This window comes from Balaenoptera acutorostrata, chromosome 20 (assembly GCF_949987535.1).
Source record: "Balaenoptera acutorostrata chromosome 20, mBalAcu1.1, whole genome shotgun sequence".
In the NCBI taxonomy this organism is placed as follows: Eukaryota; Metazoa; Chordata; class Mammalia; order Artiodactyla; family Balaenopteridae; genus Balaenoptera; species Balaenoptera acutorostrata.
Window position 1 is genome coordinate 12,078,387 of NC_080083.1, and position 19,000 is coordinate 12,097,386.

Sequence of the window (19,000 nt, forward strand, 5' to 3'; positions counted from 1 at the left end):
GAAAGCTTCCTGGGATAGCTGGTGGGGGGGATGTACCATTGAGATCCAGGCTGGAGCCAGGTGGGAATCATCTAGACAAGCAATGGCTTGTCCTGACCTCTGATACCAGATTTGGACCCAATGGGATGGGTTTCAGAGGAATTGCAGAAAGATAGTCCATGGGACCTACCTCTGTGGCTCTCAGAAGCCAGGGCTGGAGAGGTGTTAAGACGGTTGTGTTGGATCCAAGAAGAGAAACAGGGGACTGGCCAGGGGGAAGAACTGCTGTGGGGAGAGTGAATTCCATTTTGTGATTGTTGAACTCCTTTTTAAACATTCAGGTGGGGATATCCTGCAGGCAGTGGGAAAATTGGATGTACAGACAAGGCTGGAGATCCGGGTTTGAGAGTCCCCTGCTTGTATTCCCTGGTAGAAGTCATGGGCGTCGATAAGCGTACCCAGGGAGGCTGTGTGGGGGGAAGGACTGGAGCAGAAGACAGCCCCGAGGAGGAGGCTGTAGGGAGAGGGTGGGGTGGGAAGGGGGTCCACTGGGAGAAAGAAGTGAAAGAGCCAAATCCTTATCATCCAGTGAGATCACAGTGGCAGGACCCACAGGGAATCCCACACCTGGAAAGTCAACGGGCGGCAATAAAAACACGTTAGCTAGAAATGAGGAAATTACAAAACCCGCTCAAAGAATTCAAAGTGGTTCCCTCTGGGGAAGGAGAATTTTTTTTAGGGAAAAGGAGGTGAGATCTTGCTGTTTTTCACAGCAAGCCTTGTAGGTGAAGTTGCTGGGCTCTAAACAGTGAGAATGTGTAGCTTCGGTAGGAGCCGGTGCAGAGTGGGGGGGGGGGGCTCTGTGTGTGTGTGTGTGTGTGTGTGTGTGTACACGTATCTGTATCTGTATTCACACATATATACACGTGTGTATATGTCTTTGTGTGAATATTCCGTCACTGGAGAGAAACACGAAACTGGTAATAATGGTTCTTTCAGGGGAGGATAATTGAGTAGGTGGGGGGGGGCATGGGGGGAACTTCTTTTCACTCTACAGTCTTGCACCTTTTGAATATTGCATCAGGTACCTATAATACCAATTAAAATTTTTTTAATTTTAAAAAGTGGGGGAAAGAGGTGTTTCTTGATCAGAGTTCAAGATGAGGTTGATACAAGCTGGTGAAAGAATCAGGGCATCAGTGTGCTGGAGGGGATTAAAAAGCCGTGACGGTCGACTGACAGCACCGCTTACCTCTGGGGCTGTGGATGTGAGGCTTTTCTGATTTCTACAGTGTTTATTTTAGTGACGCTCGGAGGTCGTCTGTTGTTTATAAAAATAATATATTATTATTATTATTAATTAGCAACATAATTCTAGAAACTAAGTGAAGGGTGGAAATGCAGAGGATGAGGACCCGGGGTGTTTGGAGGGTGCTTGGGAGGACATTGGAGGAACTAAGGATGATGGCACAGGAGAAAGGGAAGGAGAGGAGACCTGAGGAGTGGGACAGACCTCATGGAGCTGGAGACAGGATGAGCCAGGGGCTGTGCCTGGCACTGGGGACCTGAGTTGCAGCATGTAGGCTGTCTTTGGCCCTTTGTGAAGGGGCCTCCTAGCCTGAAGTGCTCTGACTGGGACTATTCGTTTCTGTTCAGGGAGAAACCCCGTTGCACACGGCCTGTCGGCATGGCCTGGCCAACCTCACTGCAGAGCTTCTGCAGCAGGGAGCCAACCCAAACCTACAGACGGAGGAGGCCCTGCCTTCACCAAAGGAGCCTGCGTCCTTGCCCAGCTCAGCGGACAGCAGCGTCTCCCTGCAGACACCCCTGCACATGGCGATTGCCTATAATCATCCAGATGTGGTGTCTGTCATCCTGGAGCAAAAAGGTAGGTAGTTAGGGATTACTGCCCATCACCGTGACCTTTGCACAGTGGTTTTGAGTAGCTAATGACAGAGTTGTTGTTTCTTCCATTGGTGAGTTTTCTTACCCAAAAAATCCTTTGCGGTCAAACCAGATAAGCATATATTCTGGCTCCGGCTACTGTTTTTCCCTGTGTACATTTTCAGGATGGGGCCTGCCCACTTCACCCGCGGGGTTAAGGTTTAGAATCTCTGGCTACTCCTCTGTTGTTTTGGGGTGTGGTCCCAGGCCACTTCAGTGCAGGTCAAGCAGAGTTCTGCCTTGGCGTGAGCACTGTCTCTGAAAACTCTGCTGCCGCCGGTCTTCCATGAGCCGGTCTGCCCTCTCACCAACCTCTGAGCCTCCCTGGTAGGTGAACCATGAGAGAGGAGCCAGAAAGAGGGGCCGAGGGAAGCCCCTGCCACGAGGGAGGCCCGTTTCCCTCAGAAAGTCATCTTCCAGTTTTTCTCTTTCCTGCCTTGAAATTTGTTTTACTCTTTCCTGTGCCCTTGTTAAGGCCAGCATCTTTTAGCACTGAGCTTATGGAAGGAAGTGGAGTGTTAGGTAGGCTGTGCCTTTTTCTTAGCCCACACAGGAGGTATGCGATGGTAGGACTTAACGTGTTAGGGAAATGTCACCAGGGCATTGTTTTGATCCTCTTTTCAGTAATCAAGTAATTAATGTGTGTTTCCATAGTGGACTCTGTTTTCCTTTTGTGAAGATTCAGTATTTTAACCTTTAAAACCGTTCATTTTTCCTCATAAACTTTGCTCCAAAATATCAAATGTCTTGGCTTCCACTTCCCACAACAAGATTTATCAGTTCTCTTTGTATAGAAATGATCAGTCAGTCAGTTTGAGATTGAGCTGGTATTTTCTTGAATACTTTAAATGTGATCCATGGGATGGTGAAATCAAGTGTTCTTTTCCTTTTAAAAAATTTAGCTAATGCTCTTCATGCCACCAACAACCTGCAAATTATTCCAGACTTCAGCCTCAAGGATTCCCGAGACCAAACTGTGCTGGGCCTGGCATTATGGACTGGTAAGGTGGTGCCAGAGGCTGCAGACAGACGTACGCCAGACGGTGGGCGCTAGAGGAAGGGAGGTGGAAGGGTTGGAGCTAATCATTTGTTGTAGGACAGCCTTTCTGTTTGGGTTCAGCCCGTAATATCCAGTGGAGAACTGCTGGCTTTGCAAAGTTGAGAGGGTGTTTGTTGTAGTAAGAGGTTGATGAAGTGGGAGAAGCTGAGCCCACGTTAATCGGGGCGTGTCCCTTTCCCAGGCATGCACACGATCGCAGCCCAGCTGCTGGGCTCCGGGGCTTGCATCAACGACACCATGTCGGACGGGCAGACCTTGCTGCACATGGCCATGCAGCGGCAGGACAGCAAGAGCGCGCTCTTTCTCCTGGAGCACCAGGCGGACATAAACGTCAGGTGGGCTGGAACAGCACTCCGCCACAGCACCAGGCCACGTTTAGTTGAGATGGTTCATAGCCTTGCTTGTAGAAAAGAGTTTTGTTCCTTGTTAAAGGGAGAGAAACAATGACTTTGAAAAAGTACCAATACAGTGTTGTAATTAAATGTAATCATAGACTCAGAAGGAGAATTATGTGCTTTGCTCTTATTTGAACCTTTCGAGACCAGGACACAATATTGCACAAATCTTGCAAAAAGGACAGTCCAAAATCAATTGTTTAAGTAGGAATTTCAATTATAACAAAGAACATTCCAACAGATGAGCTATCAAAAGGCTTGAGGGGCGAAAATACACAGTTAAATTTTTATTATTTTTGTTTTTTCAAAGGAATTTATCATTATCTCCAATGTCAGCTGACCCAGAATGACTGAGTGGTTGAAAGTGTTTTGTCAAGTGGGTAGTTGGGGTGACATTTTATTCAGATGCTGTTGAAAGCAGCTGTATGCCTGTAAGATTTCAGCATGCTGGGATGTTTGGCAGTTATCTTCTCTGTGCAATAGGATAGCCTGGCTGTATTTTTTAAAAAGACAGGAGGGACAGATGCTATTGACAGGTTAACTTTCTCTGAAAGAATATTAATGAATGTGGGTGAAGTGTGTTTAAGGGATACAGTGGACTCTGGCCTCTAGGATGCCCAGAAGGGCACCCTTTATCATGTGGCCCCAGATACAAACATTGGTTTTGGTGTCCATGTCCCAGCAGGACTCAGGATGGGGAGACGGCTCTTCAGCTGGCCATCAGAAATCAGCTTCCCCTTGTCGTGGATGCCATATGCACCCGAGGAGCTGACATGTCTGTGCCAGATGAGAAGGGGAACCCCCCGCTGTGGCTCGCGCTGGCAGATAATCTGGAGGACATCGCATCCACTCTGGTGAGACAAGCTCAACTTCAGCTCCGTTTACACGTGGGGATATTTTGTGTCAGAGGTGGATTTGGGGCCTCCATAGCAATCATAAGGAGCATGAGATCTACCAAGTGACAGATTGGGTCAAGGACAAGCAGTCAAAAGTCATGTTAAAGAAGCTTGCGGTTCAACGTAGCCTTGGCCAACACCTTTTCGTAGGGTGTCTTTATCAAGAAAACTACCAAGAAGCAAGAGAGCCGAGGCATTTCCTCAGGGGTCTGCTCCAGAGGTGGCTTAACTGGCTGTGGGATGTCCTCACTGTCACCACAGTGATAAGTTCTCAAGTCTCAGGTTTGTCCCCCTTATTCAGAAGACAGGCTCCAAAAGTGGAGGTAGCCCCAGAAGCTCATTTAGTTTTCTGAAGGGCCTGAAATGTGACATAAAAGCAATGTACACCTGGGGGTTTTACCCAACTGTTCTTGAGATTACCTGCTGTTTACAGGTGTGTGTTACTGGGGGCTCATGAGTCTGTGTATGCAGGCATTTGTGTGTGTTTTCTGTCCCTTCTAGGACACAGCTCTAGAAGGCACTAATCAAACATATCTTCCTTTTATTTCTCAAACCCCTCCTGCAGAACCTAGTGCAAAAACTTGCACCGAGCAGATTTTATTCAGTGTTTGTAAAACTAATGAATGGTACAGATTAAACTAAATATCAACTGTATCTCGCCTGAAAAATGGGTCTAATGATGTGCGTAGGGCTCACAGATGGTAATAAACGTGTTTACCTTTGCTTGGCAGTGCTTGTGAGTGACCTGTGTTTCCCTGCAGGTCAGACATGGCTGTGACGCCACGTGCTGGGGCCCAGGACCTAGTGGGTGCCTTCAGACACTGCTGCACAGAGCCATTGATGGAAACAACGAGTCCATCGCCTGCTTTCTTATTCGCAGGTCTGAGAGGCCTGAGTATCCCTTCAGATCTTACTCAGCTTATTGCAAACTGGCTCTTTTCTCATTTACTCCAACTATAGTCTTGACGTGCCTGTAGCTAGCTTGACCTTTGTAATGAAGGCTAGAGAGGGTCATTGTTCTGTCAGATCAAGTCAGCCAGGGAGAGGGGCTTATGTGCCCAGATCAAAGAATCTAAAAGCTAAGCCAGCTTCCTGCTTTGGGAGCCGTATAGGTCCCTGTAGTCACGTCAGACCAGTTCACACAGTGAGACCAGGAGGCTGGGGTGGAGGAGACCGAATGGCCTCTGCAGGACTCCACCAAGTTGCCTGAGTCGTGCCAGCCTCCACGGCCTCAGAGTGCAGGAGGTGTGGGAGGTGAGGTTGTTCAGGAAAGCGTTAGAGCAGTAATTCTCAAACTTTAAATGCATGCAGATCCCCCGGGGGAGTTTTTAAGAGTTCTGATACCCAGGTTGCCCCCAGGAGCAATTGCCAAAGAATCTATGGGAGGGAGGGGATTCCCTGGCAGTCCAGTGGTTAGGACTCTGCGCTTCCAGTGCAGGGGCCCAGGTTCCATCCCTCGTCGGGAACTAAGATCCTGCAAGACGCCTGGCGTGGCCAAAGAAAAAAAAGAAAAAATCTATGGGAGCAGGACACACACACCAGTATTTGAGACCAGGGACCAAGGACTGCAGTCCCTGGTGGTGGCAGCCTTTCTGTTGGGTTGGATAAGGCTGCTGCTTTACACCTGTTAGCATGCCTTCAGGCTCGGTGGAAGCATGCCTTCCTTTTGCTTCCCCTTCCTTTCAGTGGCTGTGATGTGAACAGTCCCAGACAACCTGGTGCTAATGGAGAAGGAGAGGAAGAGGCCAGAGATGGGCAGACCCCCTTGCACTTGGCAGCCTCCTGGGGGCTGGAAGAGACGATACAGTGTCTTCTGGAGTTTGGTGCCAATGTAAATGCACAGGTAAGGAGAGTGTCTCTTTTCCAGGGAGATGGATGGTAACCCCAGAATCAGGGAAATCTCCTCTTATGGCCAGGGACCTTGCAGAGTCTCTGGTCTCGGGCCTCTGCTTTTCCATGAATGGGCCTCAGGGACGGACACACGAAGTGACTGTCTCTTAGTTTTAATGATTTCAGGTTAAGACTTTTCTTCTCTTTGCCTTTGTCCTTTCTACAAAGTGAGGAAGATTTGTTCAATCAACTTTTCTTTGCCTCCTGTCCACATTAGTTACAGATTTCCATTGAGAATTTGTTCCTGTCCCAAGCTGAGTACTGTGTTTAGGAAAATGTTCCAGTAGCTCAATAGGGCATCCCTGAGTTACGTTCCTTGATGCTTTTCAACGTTCTAGCCTGTACAGATTTGTGTGCAGCGGACTTCCCTGGCAGTCCAGTGGTTAAGGTTCTTCTAATACAGAGGACGGGTTCGATCCCTGTTTGGGGAACTAAGATCCCACGTGCCGCACGGTGTGGCCAGAAACAGAAAATATTTCCCTGGCCCTGCAGCCAGATAAGTAGTGGTTTAACTTAGAGGTGAGGGTGACTGCAGCTTTTTTTTTTAAATAAATTTATTTATTTTATTTATTTATATTTGGCTGCGTTGGGTCTTCGTTGCTGCACGTGGGCTTTCTCTAGTTGCGGCGAGCGGGGGCTACTCTTCGTTGCGGTGCGCGGGCTTCTCGTGGTGCCTTCTCTTGTTGCGGAGCATGGGCTCTAGGTGCGTGGGCTTCAGTAGTTGTGGCACGCAGGCTCAGTAGTTGTGGCTCGCGGGTTCTAGAGCACAGGCTCAGGAGTTGTAGCACACGGGCTTAGTTGCTCCACGGCATGTGGGATCTTCCCGGACCAGGGCTCGAACCTGTGTGCCCTGCATTGGCAGGTGGATTCCCAACCACTTCACCACCAGGAAAGCCCATTCCGCAGCTTTTCTAAACCAAATGTGTTTGTGCCCCTGGTCACTGGAGCGTGGAGGTAACAGGGAGTGGCTATCAGTCATCTCTGTGTTTGGCCTCTTGAAAAGCTGATTTCAAATACAGAGTGGCAGTATTGATTCTCAGAACTGAATTCTGTTTACAGGTTACTCCCCTTCATATTTTTCCTGGGTTTTATCTTTGCTTGGACATTGAAATCTGTGCCTTGTCCCCACAGGATGCAGAAGGAAGAACGCCTGTCCATGTGGCCATCAGCAACCAACACGGCGTCATAATTCAGCTGCTGATTTCCCACCCTGACATCCACCTGAATGTCCGAGACAGGCAGGGCCTGACCCCCTTTGCCTGTGCCATGACCTACAAGAACAACAAGGCGGCCGAGGCCATCCTGAAACGAGAGTCCGGGGCCGCTGAGCAGGTGAGTGACTGGCCCCCAACATTCTCCACGGCGCCCCAAGCACTAAACACGTGTCACCAACTAAACAGGGCTCTTCTAGTTAAGGACATTTGTACTCCCCTTTCTTAAATTTTGGCCATTCAGATGTCCTGTCAGTGCTGGACGGAAAGTGCCTGCTCTGCCCTGCATGCCAGCCACCTGCTGGTGCCACGTGTAGAAGGGAGCTGGCGGAGGCCGGGCCCAGCGACAGGGATTCTGTGCTCGTACACCTGAGGGCATGCTTCGCCTTTGCTGGGTGGTTTCCTTGCCCTAGTAATGAATGTCTTAAAAGGGTTAAACGGAACTTGAGCGTTTGGTGTCACGTTGGGTCTTGGAGGAGCTGCCAGCATGCAGCTCAGCGGGCTCAGGTGCCCTTGTTCTGGACGGCGGGCTGCTGACCTGCAGCGTCACACTGGGTGGGATGGGCCAGAGGCAGCTGATGTAAGGCGGGGGCTGGGATGGGCTTGTGAAGTCAGTTCTCAGACCCTTGAATCTCCACCCAGCACTTTGTCTGTTTACGCCAAGATTTATGAGTAGCCATTTATGAAGGTAAATTGGAAACTTGGGACCTGAACAAAAGCACTAACGTGGGTGGAGACTTTTGCTTTGTATTTCAGGCTTCCGTACATCCCTTTTCTTCAGCATTTGCCTCAGTGTGACTGATCGAGTAGGTGTTGACCTCACCCTTGCTCACATGGGGTAAAATGGTCATGAATGGAGATAGTCATTTCACATTTCCTCCCACTCTAGCCTGAAACCAGTGCTGTTGATCAAAGTCCTTGGCAGATACGTTGCTGTGTGTGTGTGTGTGTGTGTGTGTGTGTGTGTGTGTGAGACGGAATGTGGTGTGTGTGTAGCATGTGTGTCTCCCTCACTTCCTCCTGAGCCCTCACACTGATATGGCAGCTCTGGTAGCTGTAGTGTCCTGTGTGGTTTGATGTGAGTGAGCTTCTATCTTCTTTACATCAGTGGTGCCAAGTCTATGACATACTGTTGGCGGCCTCCCCCAACATGTATTATTATCCTGTAGCTCAGTGAAAGAGGAGACTTTCTGGAAATTTCTGAAGGTTTGTTTGGCTGCTCAAGGGTCAGGCTGGCATTGCAGCTGTGGTTTTTAGAATGCTGGGTGCTTGTTTTAGCCAAAGCAGGAAACCCCCAAAGCCGATGTCCACCATTGCCTTTCCCCATGCATCCCAGTATTCTAGTGCTTTCCTTTCCCTGTCCTTCAGGTTGTCTCTTTCTTGGCCTTCCAAGTCCACTCCTGCTGCAGGAGGATGCCGGGGCAGCTTGGGTTAGCTCCCTTTTTCTGACCACGCACATGTGGTCACACGCATAAATACGCAGTGCGGGTCTATGGTGGGGCGTGGGGCGTGGGTTGTAAGGCGACATTTAGTGTTGGTTCTTGGGAGGGAGCTTCTGGAACTGAGGGGGGACTACACCGTGGCCTCTCCATGATCAGTGCAGCTCGCAGGTGCTCAGGAGGCCCTCTTGCGGGGGGAGCCCACTAATATTTTGGCTCCCACTCGTTGCCTCAGGTGGATAACAAGGGCCGGAACTTCCTGCACGTGGCGGTCCAGAACTCCGATATCGAAAGCGTGCTGTTCCTGATCAGTGTCCAGGCTCACGTGAATTCCAGAGTCCAGGATGCTTCCAAGTTGACCCCGTTGCACCTTGCTGTCCAAGCGGGCTCAGAGATTATTGTCCGCAATTTGGTAAGTGTCGCTGAGACATTATCGCGTGAAACGTGTGGACAAAGCATGTTGTAGAGTGTGTGCGGACTCTTTCATCACAGGTGTTTTGCCAGGTATTGTGAAAGGCCAGCAGGAATTTGGGGAGGTAGCCGGTACACTAAGGAAAGCAGGTGTGTCCGTGGGTAGCGTGTCCTGACTGCCCAGTGGGCAGGCAGATGCTGGAGTGAGGCTGCGAGGGAAGGTGGCGTGTGGGTGGCGGCGGCAGGGTGGGAGCATCAAGGGAAGGGAGGTCACTTCTGTCCTCTGCCTGCTCTGTGTCAGGCGCTCAGCTGGTGCTTTCCAGCAAGCGTGTGCTCTCTCCCTCCCCCCGCTCCCCCCCTTCCCCCCCACTCTTTTTTTTTCATGAGTTTTTATATCTTTTTTTGAGGTATAATTGACAAACAACATTAAGTTAGCTTCAGGTATACAACATTGATTCGGTATTTGTATATTTTGCAAAATGATCACCACGAGTCTCGTTAACATCTGTCACCATATGTAGTTACAACAAATTTTTTTCCTGTGATGAGGATTTTTAAATTTACTCTCTTAGCAACTCTCAAATATACACTACAGTTTATTCCCTGTAGTCACCACGCTGTGCATCACACCCCCATGACTTACTTATTTTGTAACTGGAAGTTTGTGCCTTTTGACCACCTTCACCCATTTTGCCCAGACCTCACCCCTGCCTCTGGCAACCACTAGTCTATTCTCTGAATCTGTGAGCTTGGGAGTTTTTTGTTGTCTGTTTTATAAACTCCACATGTGAGGTCATACGGTATTTGTCTTTCTCTTTCTGACTTATTTCACTTAGCATAATGCCCTCAAGGTCCAGCCATGTTGCTGCAAAAGATTCCATTCCTTTTTACGGCTGAATAGTATTTACTGTATATACATAACACAGCTCTTTATCCATCCCTGCGTCACAGATACTTAGGTTGCTTCCATATCTTGGCTGCTGAAAATAATGCTGCAAGTAAACATGGGTGCATATATCTTTTTGAATTAGTGGGGGTTTTTTTGGGAAAAATACCTAGAAGTGGAGTTATTAGATCGTATGATAGATCTATTTTGAATTTTTTGAGGAACCTTCATACTTTTTTCCTTAGTGGCTGCACCAATTTACATTCCCACCAACAATGCATGAGGCTTCCCTTTGCTCCACGTCCTTGCCAACACTTGTTACTGATAATAACCATTCTAACAGGTGTGAGGTGATATTTCATGGGCTTTTTAAAAATGTTTATTTATTTATTTATTTGTTTATTTTGGCTGCGTTGGGTCTTAGTTGCGGCATATGGGATCTTCCTTGTGGCATGTGGGATCTTCCTTGTGGCATGTGGGATCTTTTTTTTTTTCTTTTGGTTGCAGCATGTGTACTTCTTAGCTGCAACATGCATGCGGGATCTAGTTCCCAGACCAGGGATCGAACCGGGCCCCCTGCATTGGGAGCTCGGAGTCTTACCCACTGGACCACCAGGGAAGTCTCTCTTATTGTGGTTTTGATTTACATTTCCCTGATGATTAGTAATGTTGAGCATCTTTTCATGTACCTGTTGGCCATCTGTATGTCTTCTGTGGAAAAATATGTATTCAGATCCTTTGCCCATTTTTTTTTTTTCCTTTGCCCATTTTTAATTGGATTGTTTTTCCTTTGCTGTGCAGAAGCTTTTTAGTTTGTAGTCCCAGTTTTTTATTTTTGCTTTTGTTGCATTTGCTTTTGGTGTCAGATCTAAAAAACTATCACCAGTACTGATGTCAGGGAGGTTACTGCATCTTAATTCTCAAAACTACTCAGAGGGATGTAGGAAATGTTTTACATTTTACAAAGGAGAAAATTTAATCTCAAAGAATTTTCTTCCCTCAAGAATATCAGTGGACTTCCCCGGTGGCACAATGGTCAAGAATCCGCCTGCCATTGCAGGGGACATGGGTTCGATCCCTGGTCCGGGAAGATCCGACATGCTGCAGAGCAACTAAGCCCGTGTGGCACAACTACTGAGCCTGTGCTCTAGAGCCCGCGAGCCACAACTACTGAAGCCCGCCTGCTACAATTACTGAAGCCTGTGCACCTAGAGGCCGTGCTCCGCAACAAGAGAAGCCACTGCAATGAGAAGCCCCCACTCGCCGCAACTAGAGAAAGCCCACATGCAGCAATGAATGAATGAATGAATGAATGAATAGATAAATAAATCAATAAGAAAGAAAGAAGGGAGGGAGGAAGAAGGGAGGGAGGGAGGAAAGAAAGAAGGAAGGAAGGAGGAAGGGAAGGAGGGAGGGAGGGAGGAAGGACCAAAGGAAAGAAGGAAGGGAGGGAGGGAGGAAGGAAGGAAGGAAAATCAACTAGTTAGTAGTATAGCTGGGATTTTGGCCATTTCTGTTTGACCCCAAAGCCTGTCTTTTCCAGGACAACTTAATGCCACCCAGGCAGGGGAAGGGTCTGAGCAAAGATGTGGAGACTGGAAAGTTCATGTGGTGTTTCAAGTGGCAAAGTTTGGTTGAAATTTGAGCAGAGAGTAGAAGGAGATGTGGCTGGTGAGGCAGGTAGAAACCAGGTCATGGGGTCTCATATTTCACACCAAGAACTGTGAGCAGCCTTTATCCTTTCAGTAGTAGAGTGTTTGAGCTGAGAGCATGGTCCAGAGCCAAGACCAGGGCTCCACGTCACCTGGCTGGCTTACAACGCCGGCACTTGCTGGTGCCTCCCATCAGAACTGACCACTGGAGCACTTGACCAGCCCTGCCATTTTGGTGCCCTGCCATTTTTGTTTTTGAAGAATTCTTTTTAGGAAAATCCTTATGACTTGATATGTGTTGGAGATGAGAGAGCATCTGCCTTGGGGGTGGGGTGTGAGGGTGTGGGGGCAGTGTCGGCCGAGAAGAGGCCTAGGGGAGGCAGCCGCAGGGAAGGATGGAGTGGAGAGTGATGAGGAGGTGGGCCTGACGGACGCCAGGCGCAGGCTGGATGTGGGGGGCAGCGAAGGAGGCAGAGGTGAATAGGGAGGTGCGCCCCGTGTGTGTCAGTCTGCCTGCCACCCTGGGAACCTAGGCGTTTTGAGGGTCATGGCCCCTTCCTCAAGGTCGTGCCTCTGTCTCACTAAGGCTTGATCTTGCAGGTGATCGGAGTCCCTAGAAACAGCTGATCTTCCAAACAATGGCCACGTAGTCCTCTGTCTATGAATCGGTATAGCTTAATGTGGGAACCTGTTCACACTGAAACAGTGCCTTTCTCCAAACCTCTCCCCCTGCCCTCAGTGAACCAGCCTTGGGGTTAGCGCTGACCCTAGCACAGCACTCACGGCCACGAATACCCCTCTATGACATGTCCTATTTGGACCTATGAGTGATTTGACCAGGCACCCAGAGGTCTGGGGGGCTGGGACTTGGAAGTCAGGGTCAGAACCAGAGAAGCTGATCACTGCCTAGATTTTCCCAGAGGCAGAGTGCCTGCACACACAGACAAAGGAACCAAGGGTGGCCACAGACCTCAAGAGAGGGAAATTGGGCTTTGACTGCAAAGTAGAGATTCTGTTCTGTTAACAGCAGCTGTCTTTGAAACTTTGTTAGAAAGTCGATGATGAATGAACTTCAGATACTAAATGAATATGTAAGACACTATTTAAAGGACCTTCCTGCCTTTGATTCTGCAATTCTTTGCGTTGCTTTCTTTCTTTTAAAAAAAATAATTTAAAAAAGGACATTTTTATTGTGGATAAACTTGAAGCATGTAAGGATATAAAGCAGTTAGTAACTCCCTTTCACTCCTGACTCTGCCCTGAGTTTGGCGTGTATGCTTTTAAACACCTTCACAGTTTGTGTATGTTTGTGTGTGTGTCTATACATTTCTCTGTCTCTGTCTCACCAAATGGAATCACACTATATTCCTGTCTTCTAACGTGCCTTTTTAAATTTAAATTTTATTTTTTTATTTTTCTTTTTTCTTTTTTTGATGGGTAAGCAGTGGATTTACTTAGGGAGAAGCACACTCCCCAGAGTGGGGGCCGTCTCAGAAGGTGGGAGGCCTAACTTGCCTTTTTTTTAAACTTACTATAGCATAGATATCCCTTCATGTTAAACCATACATTTTTAACATCTTAGTGGCTACCAGTTCTATTGTTTGTATATATTATAATTTCTGTAACTAAATCTTTTCTGCAGTCTGGTTTTACTGTTACACGCAGTGGACATCCTTATATAGTGCACTGCAGTCCTGTGTAGTTTTATATACTGAAGTCTTAGAATTTCTGTGTCCTAGGGAATGGCTTTTTAAACATTTTGATAACTGCCAGTTTGCCCTTGGGATAGGTTTTGCTGGCCTGTGCCTCACCAGGAGTTTGCTCCCAGCTTTGCCGGCAGGGCAGACTGTGGATGCCAGAAGATAGGCAGGCTTGGTCCCTTACTCAGGACCTTGGTTGGTTGTGGTAGAACGGCTGCTCATGTAATCAACTTCAACAGCTTCTTGCAGGAGCCAAAGTGAATGAATTAACCAAGCACCGCCAGACCGCCCTCCATCTTGCTGCCCAGCAGGACCTGCCCACCATTTGCTCAGTCCTCTTGGAGAATGGAGTGGACTTTGCTGCTGTGGATGAGAACGGAAATAACGGTAACTTCCAGTCCTTGCCCGTGTGCAGTGCTGAGCGCCTCGAGCAGTCCCTCCCTTCTGGGGTTGGAGGGGCACTGCCCCCCTGGGTCTGCTCCCCATCCTGGAGGCTGGCTCTTACAGGGGCAGGGCTGTGCCAGGAAATGCTCTCGGCCGGGCATGCACCCTGCTCCTGACCAGGGCCTGAGCGGCCTCCTGACATGAGTGGTAACCCTAGAAGCCTAAATGGCTTCTTGTGAAACCACTGAGTCTCATCTCTGGATAACGGCAGAGGCAGAAAGTGAATCTTAGGAGGTTGCATTTAGGACTCATTCTTGGGGGTGGTGAAGCGTGGAAAGGATGGTTCTGTGAGCGGACGGTGGCTGCTCTGGCCGAGTCCCATTTAGAGGGAGGCTCGTGAGGGTGAGGAAGAGCCGAGATCTTCTCTCCGTGCTTCTGGGCTCGCACTGTAAGAGGGTCTCCTCCCCAGCTCTTCATCTCGCTGTCATGCATGGCCGGCTCAACAACATCCGGGTCCTCCTGACAGAGTGCACCGTGGACGCCGAAGCCTTTAATCTGCGGTGAGTGTGTAGGGTTCAGAGCAGAGGCCCGAGCTCCGCGTCCCCTGGCTTGCCCCTCCGAGCTGGTGGTCTCGGGCCCCTTGTATTAGCCCCAGGGGCACGCTGCAGAACTGTCCACTAGGGCACTTGACCAGCCTTTAGTACCCCGGAAGTTTTCTTTCTGAAAATACTTTTTAGGAAAATTTTTTTTTTAAAATAAATTTATTTATTTATTTATTTATTTATTTTGGCTGTGTTGGGTCTTCGTTTCTGTGCGAGGGTTTTCTCCAGTTGCGGCGAGCGGGGGCCACTCTTCATCGCGGTGCGCGGGCCTCTCACTGTCGCGGCCTCTCCCGTTGCGGAGCACAGGCTCCAGACGTGCAGGCTCAGTAGTTGTGGCTCACAGGCTTAGTTGCTCCGCAGCATGTGGGATCTTCCCAGACCAGGGCTCAAACCCGTGTCCCCTGCATTGGCTGGCGGATTCTTAACCACTGTGCCACCAGGGAAGCCCAGGAAAACTTTTATGATTATTGTGTCCTTTAGATTTATCCAGCATCACAGAGTTCTGAAAATCCCATTTCTCTTGTGCATGATGGCTGTGGCAGATATATCCCTAACTTTTCCAACTTGTTTTATCAGAGGCCAGTCGCCACTGCACATTTTGGGACAATATGGCAAGGAGAATGCGGCAGCCATCTTTGATCTCTTCTTAGAGTGCATGCCTGAGTATCCTCTGGATAAACCAGATGCAGAAGGAAACACAGGTATGTAATAAGGTTTTTGTCTGTCCTGTCTCACTGGTGTTCCTTGCTTCCTAGAAAAACAAGAGCCCATGCCGAAAAACAAGGCACCCATGCCGTTACTTAAGGACATTCAGCCCAGTGGGCTGGGCTCTGTGAGAACCTGTCACAGATTCCTGACTTGGAATTTGGCAGTGTCTGATTTTAGGCACAGGCACATCTGAAGTGGGTCTAGTGCTCCAAAGCCATATCCATGTCCAGACAGGCCTGCCCAGCTGTTTTTATTGCCCTCATCTACCTCGTATCCAGTCAGCTAGATCCCTACCCAAGCTTCCAAATGCCAAGAGAGAGAGGAAATATAGCCACCTCACAGGTGCTTCAGAAGGAGGAAATGTGCTACAGTGCGTATTTATGTGCTTTGAAAAAGTGGCACGTTATATACAGATGAGGGCTGATGTCTAATTGAGGGGTTTAATAAACAGGCCTCTGTCATGGTAGTGCTCTAGCCACCCACAGTCACTATGTTAATTTGTGTAGCTTTCATAGTGTTTTTGATGGACTTTTGCATTCGTTTTCTTGTTGAATACTCGCAACAACCTTATAAGGTAAGCAGTACGTATAGTGTGTCCCCATTTTTCAAGTAAGGAAACAAAGATGAAACCCAAATCTCTTTCTTCCCAGCCCAGGGCTCTCTGAGCTCTTTGCTGCTGCTGTATTCCCATTCATTCGCCATCATGCCAGACAGAACCTCGTGGCCTTTGGCAGCAATGCAGTCACCAAAGGGTGTCCCAAACCTTAGCATGGGACCAAATATTTTGTCATCAGTTCTTGGCCTTGGGAAGAGTTCTTGGCCTTGATTCATGAACATGTTTTTTAAGCCAGCAGTGGTGAGCCTGAACTTCAGAGGACAGAAGAGTCAGCCCTGGGAGTGAGCTGCTGGACCCAGAGCCTACTCCAGTGAGCACCATTGTCCAGGAGCAGGTGAACAGGCAGGCAGGCAGGTGCTTCATGCCCAAGTAGGCGGGGCCAGCAGGATGGCCTGGCCAGAGCCCGGGTGCCCACCAGGCCTGCACCTGCACAGGAGAGAGGCTCCATGGGGTAGAAGAACTTTCTGGAGCAGGTCTACCGCACTAATCTATTGTTTTCTCCATGTGTACACACCTCACGAGTCTTTAGAATTGGTTACATTGTGTGAAAAGAGCTTTGTCCCCCACCCCCCAGTGTTTTATGCCAGAGGAAGGCAGCTGAAACAATGGTATATTTTCCCTTCAGTGTGTGATCCCTCCTCAGTTCTCTTGTGGCCAAAACTCTGAATGGGCAGAAGTGTGTCTCTGGAGCTGGAGCTGCTCTGGACCCCCTGGCTCGTGGCCGGGTCCTTGGCTGCAAGATGCTGCAGATCCACTGCGGAGCTGCCACGAGAGCCCTGGGGCCCTTGTGTGTCAGTGGGGACTTTGCCATCACATGTCCTGCCCTCGGCTGTGGGAAGTAGCCCTGCCCGTGGTTTTGTTTCCCAGTGCTGCTCCTGGCATACATGAAAGGGAATGCCAACTTGTGCCGTGCCGTCGTCCGCTCGGGTGCTCGCCTGGGGGTGAACAACAACCAAGGGGTCAACATCTTCAACTACCAGGTTGCCACCAAGCAGCTGCTGTTTAGACTCTTAGGTGAGTGGCCCACTTTCTGCTCTTTCAGTGCAAGCGCAGTGACAGCATTGATTATCTGGACGTATTGGTGACCTTGAAATCTCATAATGACTTGCTTCACGATCTGAACCAGCAGTTTTCCAGGCACCGTATGGTTTAGGACTTCGTGAATGCCATGAAGGGCCTTTGAGCAGGGGTGGGAGGGTCACTTTTGGCAGTTTGTTTACAGGGTGTCCCGCTTTGGGGCTCCCGTCTGTTTCCCACGTCTCTGGATCCTACCAGCAATCTGTCAGCTCCAGGCATTCCCCCTTCCCACAGCTCCTGACTGCGTGTGTGCACACCCTTTGTCCTTCAGCCGATGCCGGTTCTCTGCATCCTTCAGAATTGCCTTCTGGTTCAGCCCCACTGACTCTTCCTCCTCTGTGTTCCTTTTGTGGCGAGGAGAGCGTCACGCTTGATGATGTCATATTGCAAGTCTTTACTTGTCCCCATTGAGGTGGCAGAAAGACTCAGAATGCCTCAAGTGCCACTGTGCTCTCATCACCCACAGTGCAGATGGAACGGGGTTCTTAGCCCCATGGTATGTGCAGAGAAACGAGCTCAGACATACTTAGTAGCTGTGTGATCTTGACGTAGGTGACTTGCCCAAGGTCACAAAGCTGGTTTGTAGCAGAGCAGCGCCGAAGCACGGTGTTTCTATATCTAGTCTACTATCTGCCGTGCTCTTGGTCGACCTTTTAGGAGCTCAGATCAGGAGTCCACACCATCTGCAGTGCTGGCACGTGGACGGTGCTTGGTGACGATTGATTCCTCCCCGTGAGCTCAGTCTCCTTCTGTGCACGGAGCACTCAAAGCAGTGCCGGCGTGCGGTTAGAGAAATACTAGCGGCTGCTGCTGTCACCTACACTGGTAACTTGCAAGCTAAATGCCCCACAGCTTCCACAGACGCGAAACTGAGTTCCTCTGCTGCTCTGCTTCTCTCTGATGTCTCTTCCCTGCCAGTGGTCCCACCTCAGATTCAGTCACTCTGTCCAGAAACCTGGGAATCACCTTCCTCTCCTTCCTGCTCCCTGCCTCCCTCTCACTCCCAACTTCTGTTCAGTCACCAGACCTGACGGATTCTGCCCCCTTCATTTCTCCTGTCTGGTCCCTCCATCCCTGTTCCCCTTCCCATTGGGCCCCTGCCAGTCTTTCCAGCTGTTGGTCTGCCCTCTCCCTGCCATACCATCCCTGACTGCATGTGTTTCCCCCACAGACACTGTGCTGTTTCACTGCCTTCAGACCGTTTCCTTCTACCCCAGTCTGCCTGGCAAACGCTGGTTCTCCATATTTTCCCGTGTGACATTTTCCCTGACCCAATTAGAATATAGACAGCCCTCGGTCAGTTCCCGACCACCACAATAAAGTGAATATTGCAATAAACTAAGTCACACAAATTTTCTTGGTTTCCCAGTGCATATAAACGTTCTTTTTACATTGTACTGTAGTCTATTGCATATGCAATGGCACTGTCTAAAAAACAATGTATATACCTCAATTGAAAAATACTTTATTGTTAAAAAATGCCAAAACAATTAAAATAGTAACATCAAAGGTCACTGATCACAGATCATCATAACAAATATAATAATAACGAAAAAGTTTGACATTTTTGAGAATTACCACAGTGAGACAGAGACGTGAAGCAAACGCTGCTGGAAAATGGCACTGCTAGACTGGCTCAGTGCAGGGCTGCCACAAACCTCCAATTTGTAAAAAGCACGATGTCTACGAAGCGCAATAAAAGGAAGCGTGCCTATATGTTGCTTTCTTATCCTTCATGTCCCTCTGCGACGTGTTGCTTTATTTACTGGGCCATTTCCCTGCTGCTTCTGAGCCCCGGGTCTGACTGGGCACAGTCGGTATCTGACAGGAACTAGTCTTGTGCTGTGTTGCAGATATGCTGTCCAAGGAGCCTCCGTGGTGTGACGGCTCCAACTGCTATGAGTGCACTGCCAAGTTTGGAGTCACAACTCGCAAACATCACTGGTAAGACCGTCCCCGCCCACCCCCCACCAATCACTTGCCAGAGGAATAAGGGGATTTCTGCTATACCATTGCTGCTGCCTTGTCCCGTGATACACCATGAACTTGCCAGGGCCCTGTACTCTCCTGGGCAAAACTTGACCACATGGAGCAATGAGGTGACGGGACCCTGCACACTTCTAGTGATATACGGAGGCCAGCGGGCACTC

At 49.2% G+C, this 19,000-nt stretch overlaps 1 protein-coding gene across 4 annotated transcripts in view; it reads left to right on the plus strand.

Annotated features, from left to right (window-relative positions):
• Nucleotides 1-19,000, plus strand: part of ANKFY1 (ankyrin repeat and FYVE domain containing 1) — a 75,688-nt gene that overhangs the window by 52,088 nt on the left and 4,600 nt on the right. Inside the window, exons 12-24 of one of the 4 annotated variants that reach the window (XM_057536295.1) lie at nt 1,636-1,867; nt 2,826-2,924; nt 3,165-3,318; nt 4,064-4,232; nt 5,036-5,154; nt 5,961-6,117; nt 7,296-7,496; nt 9,050-9,226; nt 13,703-13,850; nt 14,317-14,407; nt 15,026-15,150; nt 16,641-16,787; nt 18,686-18,794. In XM_057536295.1, the coding sequence (XP_057392278.1) occupies nt 1,636-1,867; nt 2,826-2,924; nt 3,165-3,318; nt 4,064-4,232; nt 5,036-5,154; nt 5,961-6,117; nt 7,296-7,496; nt 9,050-9,226; nt 13,703-13,850; nt 14,317-14,407; nt 15,026-15,150; nt 16,641-16,787; nt 18,686-18,794 (1,928 nt within the window). Of the gene's footprint in view, nt 1-1,635; nt 1,868-2,825; nt 2,925-3,164; nt 3,319-4,063; nt 4,233-5,035; nt 5,155-5,960; nt 6,118-7,295; nt 7,497-9,049; nt 9,227-11,115; nt 11,441-13,702; nt 13,851-14,316; nt 14,408-15,025; nt 15,151-16,640; nt 16,788-18,685; nt 18,795-19,000 lie in introns of those variants that run through there. The other 3 variants (XM_007177419.3, XM_057536296.1, XM_057536297.1) reach the window with 3 other exon arrangements.